Raw genomic sequence first — 19,727 nt, 5'->3', positions numbered from 1 at the left:
AATACTTTATCATACCATTTGAGAGACTGGTTTCCTTAGTTTGTTTTTTGGTTGGGTTTTTTTGGTGGTTTTTTTTTTTTTTTTTACAGAGACCTGTTATTTAATGAAAATAAAAATCTATTAAAAAAACATTTTTAAAAGGCTCACTACTCACGTGGATTTTCCAGATCCACTGTAGCCAAAGAAATGGCATTTCACGGTTCCTGCAAAACTGCTTGGATTTAAGACATTTCAAATAGGGACAAACTATACTGGGATTTTTCTACAAAGTTTTGCTAAAAAACCACATACAAATGCAAGATTAGTTTCATCTCCTCCTAATAGTCACATTAAGAGGAGATCACATGCCAAGTCAAACAAGAATTTAAATCACAATTGCTGTGATGAAAACTAGCTCATTTATTGATGCATAAAGTTGCTTCTCCAATAAATACTGCCACCTTCAACACAAATATTCCATTAGTTTTTAAGAGCTATGAACAATGATATGGTACAAGAAGCGGTCAAAGGGCAAAGATCTTTACTGACTGAAGAGAGCAACGCTATTTGGTTCTGCAACTTTGAAAGTCCCTCAAGTTCAGTGCAGACAACCCCAAAGACTTCAATAAATTAACTTCCCAGAAATTGCCAGTGCACTGGCCACCAAAGGGAAACAGACAATCAGGTGGATCTATTCAGGAAGATAAGTCAACTAACAGTAATGACAGCATCAGGCTTCCTGTAAAAGGAAGGGGAAAGGGAGAGAGCTGCTTCTACACGTATCCAAGAATGATAACAATTCCACAGAAACCATGGGGAAAAAAAAATCAATACAATGCAGCCACCGAGCTGAGAGCTGAAGACCAGCTCTAAGCAAAAGGGAGACATTAAATCATTGATTGGAACTGCTTTTGGTAAAAATATCCTAATTCAATAACAAATCCTATCCTAGTCTGATTTTTCTTAAAGAAATTAATCAAAGTAATTGAGTTATTCCTTTCAAGGTCTCTAAATGCATTCCCTTCTAGGTAACCACATTTGTAATAGTTTACAACTCCACTGAAAGTAATTATTTTGCTCAACTTAAATGAAATAATCATGTTTCAGCGATGCACATTATATAACTGGAAATTTTTATAACCAAGACCAGCTTACTGACTGCCCATCAGAAATGCATCAGGTACCTCTACACCTGTATTGTGGTACCACATGTCTGTACAGAAATGGAATATGTAAGGACCTCAGCCATGTACCCAAACACCTGGGTTTTGAATTACTGGGCAACAACTCCTGTTCTTCATCCCCCTCTCTTTAACAAGCAATGTTGTCAATGAAGTTTGGTTTCTACAAATGCGAGATCTTATCATTACTCAAAATGATCTGGAAGTAATACTAAAGCCTTGGCAAAGTAAAGGATGTTTCATCGGTTTTTTTCCCTTCCTCTGGCTGTGAGAAAACACAGATCAATACAGCATGAGAATTCTGCAGTGAAATTTTCATTTGTTGCAAACAGCAACAAAAAGGCCCCAAGCATGCCCTGTCACTTCCACTTTAGAAGGAAACGCACTAATAAACTCTTCCCCCTGGGTCATCTTTGACAATGGGCAATACTATGCCAGCTCTTATTAAAGGCAATTCGTATCAGTGGCCCAAAAATTTCCTTTAAAATTATCATCTTTTGTATCCATGTAGCAGGATGTCAGCTTTAAAGTGCCACTGAGATATAGGACCTGTCATTATGGTTAATTTTCACTACAGTTTTAACACCAGGGTAGCTGATCCCTGAGGGTATGCTTTTTTGGCTAACAAGATTTATTTAGTGGTTATCCAGACAAACAAGAAAATATATTACTGTATATTGCTTTCAAATATACAGCAAGCAAAATATCCTACCATAGAAGATAAATCTTTGTTTTCTACCATGATGTCAAAGGGATGAAATTTTTTTGAAGATTAATATTTCTAGTTTCTTCTAAATTAAATATAACTTTGTGTATATTTATATATATGTACATATATATACCTTAAAATTCTTGGGCTTCCAATGCAAAAGCACACAAAAGTAAATTAACTGTAAAATATGAAACATATATAGCTGTTGTATATATGTATATATATATGGATACCAACTTTATGTTTTGAGGCATAAAACTGTATACTATATCAAATGACCCAAGCTTCTCAGGAGAACTGAGAATGTTGCATTGGAAAAGACAGTATTATGAAATTTGATATTGTTACCTCATTTTTTGAGAGAAACAGTGATTTAAACACCATTTTATTACTCTAGTATAATAGAAAGTAAATAAAAAACTTAATTTCTTGGGTAAATACATCCATTTTCCCTGCTTTTCTAACAACAGGAAGTCTGTTGCTAGAAATTTCATTGTAATAGGATGGAGACCACCTTGCACTTTGCTAGAAAAAAGGTACACCTACAGAATAAAAAAGCTGTTAACACATTTTCTAAATTCTCATATGGTGAGCAAAGCCCATTTTTATTGACATTATATAGAGAGCATAAATCCTTGTTGACCTCAATCAACCATTCTCCCCCAGGGAAAAGATCTCAGCCAACAGATGCCAGTTACTAAATATCTTAGAGCATTTCTTATGCTACTTTTATTTCTACAAGCTGAGCTGGAGCCTGCTTTCCCTGTCCCAACTCCAGAAGCTGTGGGATGACTCCTGACTGACCAAGGAGCCGACTGCCAGACCGAGGAGTCAAGCAAGAGCCTATCACGTGCCTGACCTCTGTGCTTACCTGGCCAGAACAGTCCTCACAGCAAGCAGCAGCATCACAGGTTTGTACACCACCTCCTTTTCCCACTTCAAAAGCATTAAACCTCATCACAACTACAAGTAAACCAGGCAATTTTGCAGAAAACACAATTAGGCAAGGAGAGACTTCAGAACTTAGACTCAATAGAGCCTTCAGAGTTGGAAAGGACCTCTAAAATCATGTAGTTCCAGCCTCCCTGCCATGTTCAGGGACATCTCCCACTGGATCAGGTTGCTCAGAGCCCTCTCCAGCCTGGCCTTAAAAACTTCCAGGGTTTGAGACTTCCACCATCTCTCTGGGCAACCTGTTCCAGTGTCTCACCACCCTCATGGTGAAGAACTTCTTCCTAACTTCCAATCTAAATCTTTGCTCTTATAATCCCTTCCATTCCCCCTAGTCCTATCGCTACCTGACATTCTAAAACATGCATACCAGCTTTTGTTAGTCCCTTTCAGATACTGGGAGGCTACAATAAGGTCTCCTCGAGCCTTCTCCTCTCTAGACTGAACAACCCCAACTCCCTCAGGGTCTGTCTTCATAGGACAGGTGCTCCCAGCCTCTGATCATCCTCATGGGCCCTTCTCTGGGACACACTCCAGCACGTCCATGTCTTTCTTGTAATTGAGGCTCCAGAACTGGGTACAGAACTCATGAGAGGGGGAGAATCTCTTTCTAGGGGGAGAATCACCTCCCTGGACCTGCTGGCCACGCTTCTCTTGATGCAGCCCAGGATCTGGCTGGCTTTCTGAGATGCAAGTGTACACTGATGGCTCATGTTGAGCTTCTTATCCACCAGCACCCCCAAGTCCTCAGGGGCACTCCCAAAACCTTTTCTTCAGGGAAAATCTATCTCAGACCAGACAGTGAGGGACTTTGGAAAGCAAAAACTGAACTCCTGTATCCAACTGCATCCTTTGCCAGTCAGATGACATGCTTCCAGAACACAAAATGCCTAAATAAATCACCAGCCAGACATCACCACACATACCCTATAGTTCCATCCCAGCAGGATTCTGAATGAACTGCAACAACAAAGTATTTCAAGTAGAAAAAAGCAAGTTTTCAATTTTCTTCTTTAATTTTCTTTCTCCTGCTTCAGAGGTTGGATATCATCACAGTAAATCTCTATGTTCTCAGTCCTTGGGTAAGTGAAAGTTTACAACTATTTTTGTACACTGATCCTCCAGGTAACACAATATTATTTGCTGTATTACCAGTTTTCTCAAGGCAATAGGTTTTAAAAAGGAATGTTAGCTAACTACAGTTGATTTTTTCATACCTGTAAAAATATTTATGAAAACTGAAGCCATTTTCACCTTGAGTTGAGCAAATAACATCCACCAAACATACAAGCATGTTAAACATATTGAAGAGTAGAGTTTTTACAACAGACGTATTCTATGGGAAACAATTGTAAGAAATTTTGCAAAGCAGTCTTTTATTTTCTGACAATTTCTGAAGTCTCATCAGCCTATCTTTGTATAATCATTTCAGATTAAGGCATCTGTATTCTTGAAAAAAAAAAAAAAAGGGTGTAAGCACTGATACTAAGAGCATTTATACAGATAAAATAGATAAAATGAAAGCAATTAAAACTTTACCTCGAACAATAAGTTGAGCAAAATTTGACACTCCCGAACCTCTCTCTGACTGAGTCACGCAGCGGTATAAATCCTGGTCTGTTTTTGTCACCTCTTGCAACTTAAAGGTAGCAGCAAATCTTCGTGATTGATATTTTTAGTCTGAGCACTGGAATATCTTCCCCCATTCCTTCTCTGAAATAAAGAGAAACCAAGGCAGAGTTGTTCTTGTAAGAATACCAAAAGAGATTCATCATGATCATCATACAAAGAGCACATAAAAACACCACCAAACACATTTGCCTTGCACTGAATTTCCATGGCAGAAAAGCTCTGTGTAGAGGTCCCATCAAGAGAGACACCAGTACTCAAAAGTATTTCAGAATCTGGAAATTCTGATTGGAGGTGAAAATCACTATCAGGCTTTTGCACTGGCAGAAAACACGACCATGACATACTCAGCTGCCATCGCTTCATACGTGGAACCACAGGAGAGCCCAGCAGTAGCAGCTCTAGTCCTAAAAATTCATTCAACTTCAAATAAAATTTTAACAGACTGGGTGTATTGTAAGAAATATTTAAACAAACGTGGCATTGAGGGATTTCATAGGTTTTACACTGCTCTTTTCCATCTACCAGCCAATGTTTCCTTTTTAATGCTGCCTTTTGTCTTCTAAACTTGTACCTTTGTTATACTAAACATCACCTATCTACCCAAAGCTAGCAGAAATAAAAAAGGAAGGGAAGAAAACTGCTAAAAGAGGAATGCTGTAGATCTCACTTAAAGGAAGGAGCTTTAAGAGTTCTGAAAAAATCATACCTACCACAAAGCACTGAAATTTTTAATCTCTCTGGAGCTGCAGGGCAGGGTGAGAGGTCAGCAAAGCAGAAACAGTTTGAGCTCTTTTGTGACCCTTTTTCCTCACTCTCATTCATACTAAACACTCGATTTTAATTATGATTTTTGAAGAACCGTCTACCAAAAATTAGAACTAAAAATAAAAACACCAGAAACATGTACGGAGTAAATAAATGACATTCCCGCTTTTCCATGGATCAAACCCAACGTGTATTGTTTCCCAACCAGATTACAGTTTCTGAGCACTCAGCTTTGCTCAGTCACCAGAAAGACATCATCATTTCTTTGTAAGTGCACTGCTTGCTCTGCTCAATACATAGCAAAATGTGACCTCTGTAGACATTTTTAGCTGTAATCAACCCCTGGAATGAGAAACTTCATTGAGGTCTTAAACTCTGAGCTTTCTGTCTAACACAAAAAGAGACACTGCTGAGCCACAAAATTTAATAAAGTGAAAGCCTGTGGCAAGAACAGAAAAAGGAGAAAAAAGAAATGAGTTAATGCTGCATGTTTATATTGTCCAGCCTCCTGTCACAGGCATGAATACTTCATAATACTCCAACATCTCATTTTACACCTACATTTGTTATATGCTTCAGAAAGGTACTAAAACTGCTGCTCCCTAAAATCAGACTCCAGTCCATAAGAGCCAAAAGTCTTCTTGTCAAATGGATATTATCTCAAGGGATGTTCACAGGACAAAAGCAAGGGAGGCCTGCCATGTAGAAGCCTGGATCCATAGCAGGGCAGCTGAGTTGTCCTGCAGTAGGCACCATCTGCCTTCTACACAGAAAGTATCTGCCTCCTATTAAAAAAGTATAAAGGAATTTTGCTGATGTCTGCAAAGACTCCTACAAATGAGAGGTCTTCTTGAACTTAAGAGACTGACAAAATTATTAAATTCCAATAACACACAAATGAAGGCTAATGACAAAGGCTTTATTTTGGTGTTGCTTGAGCTAAAGTAAAATGACTTTGTGGGAGGTGTACCACCCCTTCCAGTTAGCTGGCTTTTCCTGATAGCAAAAGCTAAATCTGAAAGCAGGATTTTCAAGCTGCTTTCTCCTCCCTTCTCAGTTTTGACCAGAGGCTTGCACTCTCTGGATTTATAACTTAATATAAAACTTTGATATGGTGCTTGAAGTAACCAAAATTCACAAACATTGTGGTACTTTCTTCCTCTTGTCCTGGTCTATGCCCTCATCACGACACCATAGCCACCCACACAAAAGGGAAATAAAACTTTCCCACTAAACATAAACTTGCTACATAGCTGTTAAAATGACCAAGCAGCCAGCATATAATAAAGTAGGGGTACTGTTAAAAATTATACGATAGTAGACTTGACAAGTCTACTACCCATGTAGTACAGTCATTCTTGCTCTGCTATGAAAGGAAAAACAAATATCAGAGAGCCTTCTAAAATAAAGTATTTCCCTCAATAAGTCCAGCGCTTTCAATGGGAAAGACAAGCACTCAGACTGCAGCAGAGAAGCACACCCAAGCTTGCTGTGTAAAAGCATTTGCCCTCCAAATCTCAGAACTTGCTTACTTAATCTTGTCTGCACACTTTATGTTGAGAAGCAATGTGAATGAGGCTCCTACTTATAATGAAATATTAATGCACTTTCAGAGTAATTAATCAAAATTAAATTTAATAAGCTTTACAGTTCCACTCCAACAGCAAAACCTAAGATTTTCTTTCCCATTTACATCCCTGATTTCCTACCACTTTATCTTTCATGGATTAGATTATTTGCTCAAATTTCTCTGTATTAGGATTTGTTTCCTGGGAATCCAACCACACAATTACACCTTCCAATTTTTTCTTCATGTATGGTTTAGTCATTAAAATATTTTTCTGTCACTAAAATAATGAAAAGTTCAAACAAAAGCAAGTTCTCACTCAAAACTTTACGCTAAAGAAAATATCCTGCATTCATTTCAGTGTGTAACCCTTACACTAGTAAGCTATTAGTCAGAGTTCAGATGCACTGCCGTGATCTCTTAATTAAATTGTTCTTTTTAATGTCAGGGCATTACTACTGATTTTAAAGGAGAGGAAAGAAAGGCAGCAGTGCTCTCTGCTTATTAGAGGGTTCCTGGTACATACTGTTTCAATTTATGTCCTGCTCACACTGAACAGACCTTGAAAATGCTGCTCAATTAGGTTTTAAAAATCCAATTTAAAATTAATGTGGAGTTATACTAATAGGTAATGGCTGTACCCTCTGCGATCCTTGGTTCCTCCAGTCCCTTGCTGTCTGGTTTGATAACCCTGAATTGCTCATTCAGGAGAGGTCACCAACAGGCAGTTCTCATCCTTCTGTGAAAATAACTCAGCTTCACAAAGAACTACGCTCTATAAACAGTTGATTAAAAGAAACATAAGCCATGCGGAAAAAAACTCCTCAATTCTACCTTTTCAGGCATTTAAAATTATAACCTTAAATAAAGATCCATGACTTCAAGGTTATTTTTAATTTGATAGGAACATAGTTTTATTATTTTTTTTCTAGACAACGAAATGAGATCATCTATATTTTAAACAAAGTCAGTAAAGTCTATGCAGTTTAGAAAACAATCATAGGCAAATTAACAATTAGCCTTAAATGTCTCTTTTGTGTCTCATGAAAGAATCCAAGCCCTTAATAAACATGAAAAGCAATTTCAGTGGATATTCCAGAACCTGAACAGAACCAGAAGGATCTAAACACCAATATCTTATTAAGTTGGTAGAATTTATTTGCATTTCTAATTTCAAATAAAATTTTAAAACTTATCTGCAATTCTCTTTCAGTTTTTCAGGTTAAAGAGTGGTGAGGTTTGCCTTTTTGTTTAGACAGCAATAAGTTACCACAACTTTCTGGGGTGATATTTCCTCTGATTTTTCCTGAACTCTTTTCCTTCATACTGGTGATTTTTATCAGCCTGGACAGCTCAACCTTACACATCCCCATCCTTTCTTAGTGTAAACTCCTCAAAATGAGTCCACTCCACTGCTAATAATAAGTCAACTCTGGTTGCCTTCTCAGGCTCTCAGCTGGGTGCCAGGATGCCTCCAGAGATCAAAAGATGTCAACACTTGGGCTGCAGTGACACCCGTGTTACTCTGGCAGCAGCACCCACTTCAGCTGGACCCCACTCACCCCCCGGCTACTCCCCTTCCCTTCAACTCTTGCTCTCACACAGGAAACTGACCTGGAATTTAAAACAAACAAACAAACAAAACCTTCCTGGAAAACATACCCTCTTCCCCATATATTCTCACCACACAGAGATTAGATTTTGAGCTGATTCACTGTGTGGGAGTGGAGAAGTGGGCAGGATCCACGCAGGAAGCAAGGGTGCAAGCTAAGAGTTTGTCTAAGCTACTCAGTTGCTGAAGGTGCAAAACTTCACCAGACAGCAGAAGTACTGGTGGGATGCCCCCAGCAGCCCAGGGAAATACACCTTTGCTGCACGGAGGAAGAGGGAATTTGTAAATAATACATTCTAAAACGTTCCTGGTTTTACTCATTGTGTAAAGGGTGAAATATAATTTTTTTCCACAAGGAATATGGGTTGAAGGTGGGTCATTTGAATGGCAGCAATAACGTACAATCTCTGCCAGAAGATGTTTTTCAAAATAAAACAACATGAGGGAAACAAACAGTGCAAATAACTACACGCTTTAAATTGCACCTATATGTAACTCTCTGGCACTTCTTGGCACACATAGATTATGCTTTTACAATATTTAGGACACAATTTCCAATGGAAGAAAACCTACCTTTCTAAAAAAATGTATGCATTATTTTTGTGTTTATTTTATTCTATTATTTTACATAACTGTATTAATATATTTACTTGGGGCTCTAAAACTTATCAAACATACCAGAAACATAATAAAGCATGACATCCATTTGTCATAAGAAATTATAACCAAAATTTTAATTTTTTCCCCACCCAAAAAAGAGCAAATAAATAAACAAGGGGGATCTTTTTTTTCCCAGTCAATGTTATTCACAAACAGATTATTTTAGCCTAAGAGACACATTTTTTTCCAAACAGAACAAGATTTGGAACTATAGCTTAAATAATGTGCCAAGATAGTCCTATCTTCTTAGTATATAAGAAGGTGAAGAAGTAATTTCTTTTGGTTTTTTTTTATTTTTAAGAGAAAGCAGAGTTAAATTATTTATCAGGAAATTAATGCAACCTGCTTTAACTTTCTGGTTTTCCTAAATCCGTGGCAAACCAGCCTAAGACCCTACTTTCCAATGAACTACATATTCATTTAATAGCAGGAAAAGCAATACAGCTTTTTGCATGAAAACATCAACTGAATACATGTCTTGAATACTTGTGACAAGCCAAGCTGTATCTTGCATAGTGTAATACAGAACAGAAAAATCCATGATTACTTTAAGTGCCCTGGCTACATGCACTGCTGTTACTCAAACTTGTCCACTTTGAAGTAGCTCAATTTCTCTCACGCTGCACTGAACATCCTACTAAGAAAGCAAAGGTTCTCATGAAATAATCTAATTGAGAGCCATCTGCTTCTTCAGAGGTGGCAATCCTAATTTATTTTATTATAATAAAACACGCCGGAGGCAAAATACCACAATTCATGCTACGGTGTCCCTGGCCATTCCACTACACAAATAAAAATGATGCTTTCTCTGGACATTTTAAAGGCTCTTATTTTGAACCTAATATAGCATAAGCCACAAAAAAAATTGTATTTTAATAAATAACATTCAGAAAGCTGTAATTCTTTAATACAGCGTCCTTGATTATATTTTTTTAATATTCATAGAAGTTAAAAATTCTGGGAACAGTGATTAAAGCTCTGTATCACCTTGAGCAGTGCATGCTGAACTGCAATATTCATCCTGCAGCTTGAAACAAAAAACCAGACAAGACAATGAAGGAAAAAAGCTGAAAGAAAAATTAAAAAACTAAAAATAAAATAAAAACCACCGCTAAAAACAAAACATCAACAACCCACTACTGAAAACCAGCTCCACACATGACAGCTCCTCAAACACTTCTCAGCAAACAATTTTATCCTTTTCTAAAAGCAGCCACGTTTACCAGCTGCTCTTATTCTTCTGTAATTCATTAAGTCCTGCAGCTATTTTGGGAAACCAGGGCCTGGGGATATCAGGCTACCTACCACACATCACACCACTAAGGAGAAGACAGCTAGAATCCAAGCAGACAAGAATCTCAGGAGTCAGTGGTCAAGGAATTTATAGCAACAGACATTTCTATAACCATCACCTTAATTTCAGGCATCTCATTTATGCCTTTAAGCCTCTGGATGAGGAAATACTAACACAGCTACAGAGTGACCAAACTTCCACCACAGCTGTAAACTATGAAACAGCAGGAGGAGAAAAAGGCTCCAGGTGCCCTGGGCAGTCCATGAGGTGCCCCCAACCCCACCCCAGGCACTGGCATAGCAGTGCAGCCCCCAGCACCTGATGCTCCAACCACCACAGGAACAGCAGCATCCCTGGGGAAGTTCTACTGGGATGACAACCCTAAAGGCTGCTGTGTTAACTAGATGGCTGGTAGCTATGCAGGCCAGGGGACTTAGTTAAGTAGAGCAGAATTAAATTAAAACCAGGAGGATTACAGTATTTCATGTTGCTGAAACCTAAGATGACTGGGCATCCAGAGAGAAATGCCATATTTATCCAAGAAGCTGATAAACTGAGGAGGGAGGGAGGGAGAGAGAGAACAATTAATTTGTGGTCAAATGAAATAGATAGCATCAAAGGTGAACACAAAATGAAAAGATAGGGGGGAAAATCCTTTGTGAAACAAAGTTAGAAGGAGAATATCAAATACGAAGTTAGAAATACTGTGAATATTCTTTATAACCACGTCAGAGTGAGCAGTGTGTAAACAAGTCAAGTCATTTACAAGGAGCTGGATATATGACTTCAAGGTGACTTTTGATACATTTTTGATACAAAAAAATGTTCGGAAAACCAGAACATCTATCACAAATTATAAATATGAGAAAGTGCAAGAAAAATAAACAAGCCACTGCAAAAGAGGAGGCCTTTCCTCTATGCTTCCCTACCCTGTTGCTTGTTTTCAATAACAACTTGAATACAACCAATTAACAACCAATAATGAGGAAAATGAGGTGAGCCAGGCTTCTCTGCAAGACTCAAGTGCAACAGAAAGAGAACTTACATGCTGCTTGGCTGCTGTCAGTAATCAAGACATCATAGCTTTAAGCTGCATTTTATGGCTGAGGAATGAAGGCTGAGCATAAACAGCTAAATTTGCTGTACGAACTAATCTTTATTTTGTGAATATGACACTGATGATCCAAAAAGCCTACTGTCTCCTCATCAGAGGTTGACACACCACTCCTGCCATGCAGGGAGAAGAGCTTTGGGTCATCTCTCTTCCCTCAGCCTTCAAACAGCATCATGAATTCAACTGCTTCTTAGGGCAAGCAGGCACGACTGATTTGTATCAATTCCATGCAAAAAAGCATCATACTTGGCAGTTGAGTAAAATCAAAAAGGGGAACCAAAAATCTCCATCACAGTTCCACAGCTAAAGCACAGTGAGTACTTCAAAAGCATATTCTCTGAATTTCTTCTAGATGTCCACAAGAAAAAGCAAAGTAATAATAATAATAATACGAAGAAGAATAAGAATAATAAATATATATATATTGAGTATAGATATAGAATATATTGTAGACACATTTTTTTCTGAGACTGGAAGTGAGCCACTTTACTTGCAGCTAACTGATTTACCCTTACAGGCCCACAGCCCATACCCAAACCCTCCTGCTTAATACTAATCCATACCTTCACACACTGATACAATGGAAAGAAACAAATGGTGTGGCACAACCTCTCTCCTGTGAGAGGACATATTGTCCTTCCAAAAAGCAAAATGAAACAGTCAATATGTCTCTGAACCCCTGCCAGAAGCACAGGTACTCATATACAAAAAGTCCTGACACAAAAAGTTCTCTTATACTAAAGTCCTGAAATACAGTAATGGTCCTGCACAAGGATGTGCCCAAATGCATCAACACAGGATACCATCCGCATATGCCCAGTCCAAAGAATCATTAAAAAGGACCAATAAGCAGTATCTAAAAAGAAAAACAAACACTATATATGAAACCAGCAACCATCATGAAACCCCAAGATGCTGGTAAACAGGGCATTGAGGGTTATAGCAGTTTCCTCAAGAAAGAGAGCAGGATACAGCCAGTTATTTGAGCCCATACAGCCAACCAAGCAGATGCTCGTTCATCCTACAGTAACAGTTGGTACCGCTGGGAGGTCAGCCCGGCTCCATTGTTTTCACAGCAATTTGCATTTTATTTTCCATAATGCTTTTTAATTTCACTTTTTTTTTTCTTTCCAATTATTACTCTCAGGCAATTGCTTTAATTATCTGTTATTCCACAAGGAGCGACATTTTCCTCTGGCAAAGAGAGGGGCTGCCTCAGATCACATTAAAGCTGACGAGCCTCTCCACAGGCGAGCGCAGGGCTGCTGCCGTGCCAGCCCTGGCAACCTGAGTGGAGGGGCGGCTAGCCAGCACCTACAGCTATCGCTGACAGACCGGCCCCCTCGCCACCACCCTGATGGCAATCTGCAAAAGGATTACCGGGCGCATATTAAACTTTTAAACACAGGCAAGGAACCCTCCGAGTTTCACATTCGCCGAAGCAAGCGGTAGCGCCGCGGACCGTGGCGAAGCACAGCCGGCTGCAAAGCCAGAGGAAGCCGCCGCTTATCCCTAATCCAATGCGATGTTAATGCAAAGCTCAGCAATGATGGATGGGCTCATTAGTGCCGCAGTTATCACCATCTGAACCAGGTGCCAAGACTTATGGTTTAACAGATGTTCTAGCAAAAAGCTCTATTCTCCACACTGTGCAAGTGTCCAGTTAAACCGGACATCGATAAAATGCTCAAAATCATACTGGGCTTCTGGGAGCCACAATTGTTCCCAGCTCAGGAAGCCCTTAAACACAGCCCAATTATGCAAAAAACCCTATTGCTCCAATATCCCAATTAGACCCAGAGAACAAATGCTGGACAATGCCTACACTGCTATCTGTAGTCTTTGTGTACCCAAATGTTATTTATTCTGTTCATCTGATTCTATTTCTCCGCTGTCTTTGTAAAGCAACAAAGCTTAAAACTTTGGGAGCTTTCTCTACATCGAAATTTCCAAATCAAAATGGGCAAAACAGCCCCATCCATCACACCCACCTAACCCCTGCGTTTTCAAGTCTAGAATGCCCTTCATGCGCTATTCTTTCAAATATTACTTAACACGTATCCACCCAGAGCACAGGATTAACATGCAGAACCGACTCTTACATGGTTATTTATTGACATAGCTCCACTGGAATGCATGGCATTTTCACTGGCAGCTGGTGGTGGTGAGATGTGGGAGGGGGGGTGTAATAGAATAAGGAGGTGGCCCTATATATACTAATTCTGCAAATCAATATGAACGAAGCAGCAAGGTGCATCAAACATTAATAAAGAAAGTAATCCTTATTCTTTGTCTTTTCAAAGAAAGGCAATTCATAGGCTTTAGTAAAAAGAAAATCAGCAGAAGTGGGCAACAGCTAGTTAGTTCTGGTGTCTATACAGGTTCTATTCCATCTTTTAAGATGAAACATACCCACTTCTGTTCATCTCTTACAGAAAATAATTTTTCATCAAGAACTTCTATTAACTCCTGATGCTTATTAAGACACAGCATAAAAAACAACAGATAGAAAAGCTAGGTTAACTGCCTTGGGTCTGGGGACTCATATCACATAACACAACTGCTTCAGTCTGTACAGTGGCACTAAAGTAGTACTGTTTGGTGTGTGACATACTACAGTGACAATCTTAAGAGGTTGAAAATACTAAGAAAAAAATCTACAGATTATATTCAGAACGGGAAGGAAAAAACATAATTTACACCAAGACTGAATGTATTTCAGACACATCACTGCTCACTCTGAACAAAAACTAAGGACTTTGAAACTCTTTCAAAATCTGCTAATAATTGCAGATCATAAACAGAATCCTTCAGCCCACAATTGCAATAGATTACATAGTAGGTTAGTTTGAAAGGGTGAAGGACAAAAATAAATCTGAGAGCAGCTTTTCATTCCTGCTCCCACACCTACTATTCACACCATCACAAAAGGTGTGTTTCAGACCATCTTGTTCAACCAGTTCAATGTCTTTATCTGTGCAAATATTTGTTTCATATTAATGCAGCTGCAACTCTGAAGACTTCTGTTATCTTTACTGTTGATCTTTCAGTGCCAGAGAATTAACTGCCCTGGACCTTGGTCCAGTGGGGCTGCAAAATGCAGGGGTGGGAGGGAAGAGGTAAGAAAGGGGACAAGAGACCAGATGCTGTCTAAAACCAACCAAACAAGAGCAGAATCTGCAGCCATGAAAGTCAGAAGTTCAATTCAATCTTAATTCTTATGTGTCTGAAATGTTTAGACGTACATTTATAGAAAATAGAGTTGATGAAAAGCCTGTCAACATAGCAGTAAAAACACAGGGAACAGTGTATTAAAATGATGTACCTATCCTTATCAACTTTTATTTTCAGACATACAAAAATATGCATAGTTAATTATATATATATTGGGAAAAAATAAGCACGGAAATGTGCATGCACTCAGATCAGGGCTTTTCCCCAATAACTGGGAAAAAAAATAAAATAGAAGCTTACATAGGAAAATAGAAAAGGAGACACTATCAAGATCCATTTTCACTTCAGACTGTGACTATCTTTCCGTCTTCCCTGTTTCTAACCAAATATCCCTATTTTTTTTCACCTGTTGACACTATTTATGTAGGTCATATCTGAATCAAACTTTAAAACTTAAAACCAATGAAATAAAACAAAACTAACAAAAAGAAAAAAAAAAAGCCTCAAAAAACCAGAACTCCCAAATAGGCAGTCTTCCCTACACTCAATAACTCCAAAAACCCAATTTGGGACAAAATCTTTTTCAGATAAATCACTGTTTCTTGAATTGACTTAGTGGCAAGCTGCAAAAGCTCCAGTGTCTGTGCACAGGGGGATGAGGAGGGTGAAGCAGAGACTGCAGTAACTCAGATGGAGCCTGGCTGAAGTACCCCTGGTACTCCACTCAGGAACAGCATGACCCTAAAAAGCAGAGTAGGGTAGCTGCTTTTTTATCCTTACTCCTTAATTTACTTTAATCCCTCTTTGAAGCCAGATAGCAGTGGTAATGACTAATGAAATCTGTGCTTGCACATCTCTGTACTTCAATGCAAGCAAATGAGGTATCTTAGATAACTTCAGATACAAGAAACTCTGGTGTCCCAGATTGCACCTTGGATCTTTACTTTTCAAAGAACACGTTTCAATACCAATTTGTTTGCTGCCGTTTCTTTTTTTTTTCAAGGAAATCACTTTCCTCTTCCAATAAGGGCATAACCAAAGGGTACTTCTAACACAGTGTATTTGGAAAGTGCCTTTTCCCCTTCTGCTCCCTCCTCTCCTTCATTTTTCATTTTTGCACTTTCCCCCCCCCCCCCCCCCCCATGGCCTTTCTTGTTATGAGAAAATACATTCCTGGAATGTTTCAGATCAGGGCTCTCAAAAACAATTACTCAGGCATTTGATTTGATCTGCTGGTTCTTCCTTTCTGGATATCTGAGTTTTATGAATCTCCTGATGTGGTCAAAGGTTAAAGTGAATCTTTTCCATGACACATTCTGAAGCCTCAGGAATCCCTTAGGCATCCCACCCTGGGTTTTAAGGAAAAGGAGACAATTCACTGTTAGCTGCACCCAACAGCAGTAAATTTCCACATTACTTAAGCAAGAAAAATGAGAGAAGGAAGGATGCTAATTCATGCTTATCTGGGAAAATGTGGATGGAGCAGTGAAATTCTGAGGGTGGCAGAAAAATATGGGTTATCTTCAAATTGGTGACAATTTGGTAATGTTTAACAGAAAAAAAGAAGGGGAATGGAAGCGGAAGTACACAATATTAGTAGGAAGGTATCTTGAAGAATATCAAAGCATTTCATAAGCAGAAGTATAACCTCAAAAGTATCTCACCTTTCACACTGTGAGAAATTGTCACATCTGTGATCTACTTACACACCAAAAAAATGACCCAGAAAGTATACAGAAGGACAAAACGTGTTTTCTGAGTTTCTCTGGCTACTAACCAAGCTTCTCAGGGGAGTGAAAGTTAGCATGGATAATCTGCCAGAGTTATCTGACTCAAAGGAGTGAGGGACAGGGAAGATTTCCAGCTGGCTGTCTCCATCAGGCCTTTCTGACCCATGCTCTACTAAAGTATGGTGCTTCATGGGTTTGCTGGTATGCTCCTATTGTTATAATCTGCCTTTGATAGAGTGAAACCCAGCTTCATTACATTTTGTGTACTTTATGTGCTCTATTTGGCAACTATCTGAAATCAAACTCCTCTTCAATGAATGCGTTGTAAGTTTGCTCAATTTAAGCAAGTTACAACTCAAAGACATGGAGTACGTATCATTCCTACAGCTATGATACCCTTTTACTAAGTGCAATGCAGTTACTGCTAGATTTGTGCTCCTTTTTTGAAATTGCATATTTGTCTACTAATTTATTTTGCATATCTGATTTCCTCTAACCTCATTCTACATAAAAAAAACCTCTTTAAAATTTTAAATTTTTCACATGCCTACATACAACTGTTACTCAAGGTTTGCTCTATATTAAATGAAAAATCAGATGGAGGTAACTGATTATAGCTAATCTCCAAGTACAATGCTTGCCTAGAGCTAGGCATTTTAACACTGTGATTATAGTTCACTTCAAAGTACAATGTTTCCCAATAAGTAAATATTTCACAGTTCTGAAAAAAATGTCAACGTGCACATTTGAAACAAAGTTTTAAAGGACACATTTATAAACTGTTCTAAAATTAGGAGAGTTGGTGCTGAAAGTTTATATTGAACACATAACTATAGTGATTTTTAAATCCTTACCAAGTGGCAAAATCTAATTTCTTAAGGAACAGCTGTCAAACTTTACCATCCTTCTATTTAACTGGCAGTCTTAATTGTGAATAACCCCATCCTCACACCACAAAGCAAAGTGGATGTTTTTGTGGTGGTGCAAGTATTGGAGACTTTGTTCTTCTGGTTTTTAGTGAGAAGGGTTATTTACTGGTTTAGTCATATCTTAGGTGCTAAGATACATCTCACAACTGCACACAGATAACATTGAAGTCCCTTCTATTATGGAGAAAGAGAAAAAGGACATATAATAGTCCTTCCATGCTGTTCCATTAAATATGCTACCAAATAAAACTGAGATGCACACAGAAGTACTGCCACATCCCTCCAGTCACCTGCTTGGACAAAGAATTTTAATTTATATGATAAAACAATCCTCAAAATTTATGACAGCTGTGTTACATCTGGGTTTTACTAGATCCTAAATGACAATTATCTGCATCTAATGAAAATAAATTCTGCTACAGACGAGCTGATTTACAAGAGACAGCCCACTATGCCTTAAAAACCAATACTTCTCCACTGTCCACACCAGTTGTTCTAATTTTTAATCCAAGATTTTCAACATTACAAGCCAACAACAAGTTTCTCCATTTAACAGAAATAAATTTGTTCAAACTAAATATTACCCATGCAGAAATAAAAATGGCTTGGGAATCAAAATCTTTCACCTCCAGAAAACAGCTTGTCCTCTAGCCAAATACACTTGCATGAGTTGGCCTTACCTGGAGCCACAACTTGTTATTCACTGCATCTCTCCCTGTAGCAATGCATTGAAATGTAGCATTCTGCCCTGCATTGACCTCTACATCCCCCAGCCTCAAGAAATGTGGAGACTTATCTGCAGAGAAAACAAAAATTACAAATAACACTTATTGCTAGAAATGGTTCCAGCAACATTATTGTCTATTCAAAGATGTATATTGCAACAACCTTTGGTTAAAAAAACAGAAGAGAGAAAGTTATGTCTCTGTCTGAGAAGAGTGCTTTCAGTTCTTTCCCTTCTTCCCTGGTGATTCTACTATATGTTATACATGAGTTATATTATCTTTTAAAAATCAAAGCCAAGAGAAATAGATCATATGCCAAAATGTCAGCAGCACTCCACAAAAATTGTCCTAAAGACATTTATTGTATGTAACCCGTCACACTGAGAAAAAAAAAATTAGCAGGATACTCCTCAGGCAAATAGAGAGATACTATTCAGACTGTTTGCAATATAATTTGGAGCTCTGTTGTTTTACTAAATGAAATAATTTGTGTCATTGAATCTAGTATTTCAGGAGCTGACAAATCTATTTCCCACACTGACAAAGCCCCTAGGAAAGCTCAGTGCCACATCCACTTCAAGCATTTATTATGCATAAGAAAGCCTGACAGTCACGTCTGAGGAATGGGTACATTACACAGCTCTCGCCCATCTCCTTTACAAGAAGTCCTAATGAAAACAGTAGCTGAATCGTTACTTCTTTGTGCTTACAAAATAAAAAATTTAAAAAAGAGACAGACAGGAAAAAAACCCAGAAAATTGGAACAAACAGGGTTTAAACATCAGTAACAAAGAAGAGCTTATTTGAATACTGTATCATGCTGATAATCTGCTGTCATGGATGTACCCAAGTGCCTTTTGTATTGGCACTTAGAAAAAAACACAAAGGAAAAAAAAAAAAAAAAAAAAAAAAAAAGAAAAAGTCATATAAAGCTTGTCATAAGCTTGGTAGTCTGAGAGCTACGGTCTTAATAGGTTTGGGGTAGTAGAAACCAAAATGGGAGGTTGCCATTGCAGCGTTATTCTTTGGCATAATTTTACATATCTGGGGGAGAGAGTCATTATATCTTTATCACTTTAGAAAGTAATTAAATTACTAGCCATGGAGTATGCTATCATGAAGTTGTATTTTAGAGAGAGGATACACAGGGGAAGATGGGGGAAGATGAAGAACTGAGCAGAACCAGTTTAGCAGAAAAATGTGATAACTAACAACAGAAATTCACTGTAATAATTTCTTCCTCACAACTTTCTATTTGTAGAATATTCACATTACCAGAACTTGTATTTGCATGTATGTAATTCTTCCCTAGGATTAAGCACAGAAAGGCAAACTTAGAGGCCTGAAGGCTGTCCAAAAATGAAAACAACAACAAAACCTGATCATCCAATAGTCCAATAAACATAAGACTTTTTTTTTTTTTTTTTAAATCCACTATGTCCATTTGGAAAAAAATAAAAAAGAACAAGGGCATGAAATCTGAAAAACCTACACACATCTGGCAATTCAATTTAACCATTGAGCATACACCTTAACATGTAAACATATTTTGTTTGTGCTCACCAACTATGGTATGACTAAAAGGACACTGACGAATTTCTGATCTATATTCCTCTCTACTTTAATTATGGTAGACAAAGATGAATTTAGCCAGGTAAATAACTATTGCAACACTACAGTCTCCCTTGGAAGCTGCAACAAA

At 38.2% G+C, this 19,727-nt stretch overlaps 1 protein-coding gene across 1 annotated transcript in view; it reads right to left on the bottom strand.

Annotated features, from left to right (window-relative positions):
• The window catches only part of PTPRK (protein tyrosine phosphatase receptor type K), a 391,893-nt gene that overhangs the window by 190,930 nt on the left and 181,236 nt on the right, over nucleotides 1-19,727 (bottom strand). The window contains 3 exon segments of the mRNA XM_030447604.1: nucleotides 4,363-4,485; nucleotides 4,488-4,536; nucleotides 17,981-18,096. Coding sequence (XP_030303464.1) covers nucleotides 4,363-4,485; nucleotides 4,488-4,536; nucleotides 17,981-18,096 — 288 coding nt within the window.

This window comes from Calypte anna, chromosome 3 (assembly GCF_003957555.1).
Source record: "Calypte anna isolate BGI_N300 chromosome 3, bCalAnn1_v1.p, whole genome shotgun sequence".
NCBI classification, from domain to species: Eukaryota; Metazoa; Chordata; class Aves; order Apodiformes; family Trochilidae; genus Calypte; species Calypte anna.
The sequence above is the reverse complement of the archived record's forward strand: the minus strand, read 5'-3'. Positions and strand labels throughout refer to the sequence as shown.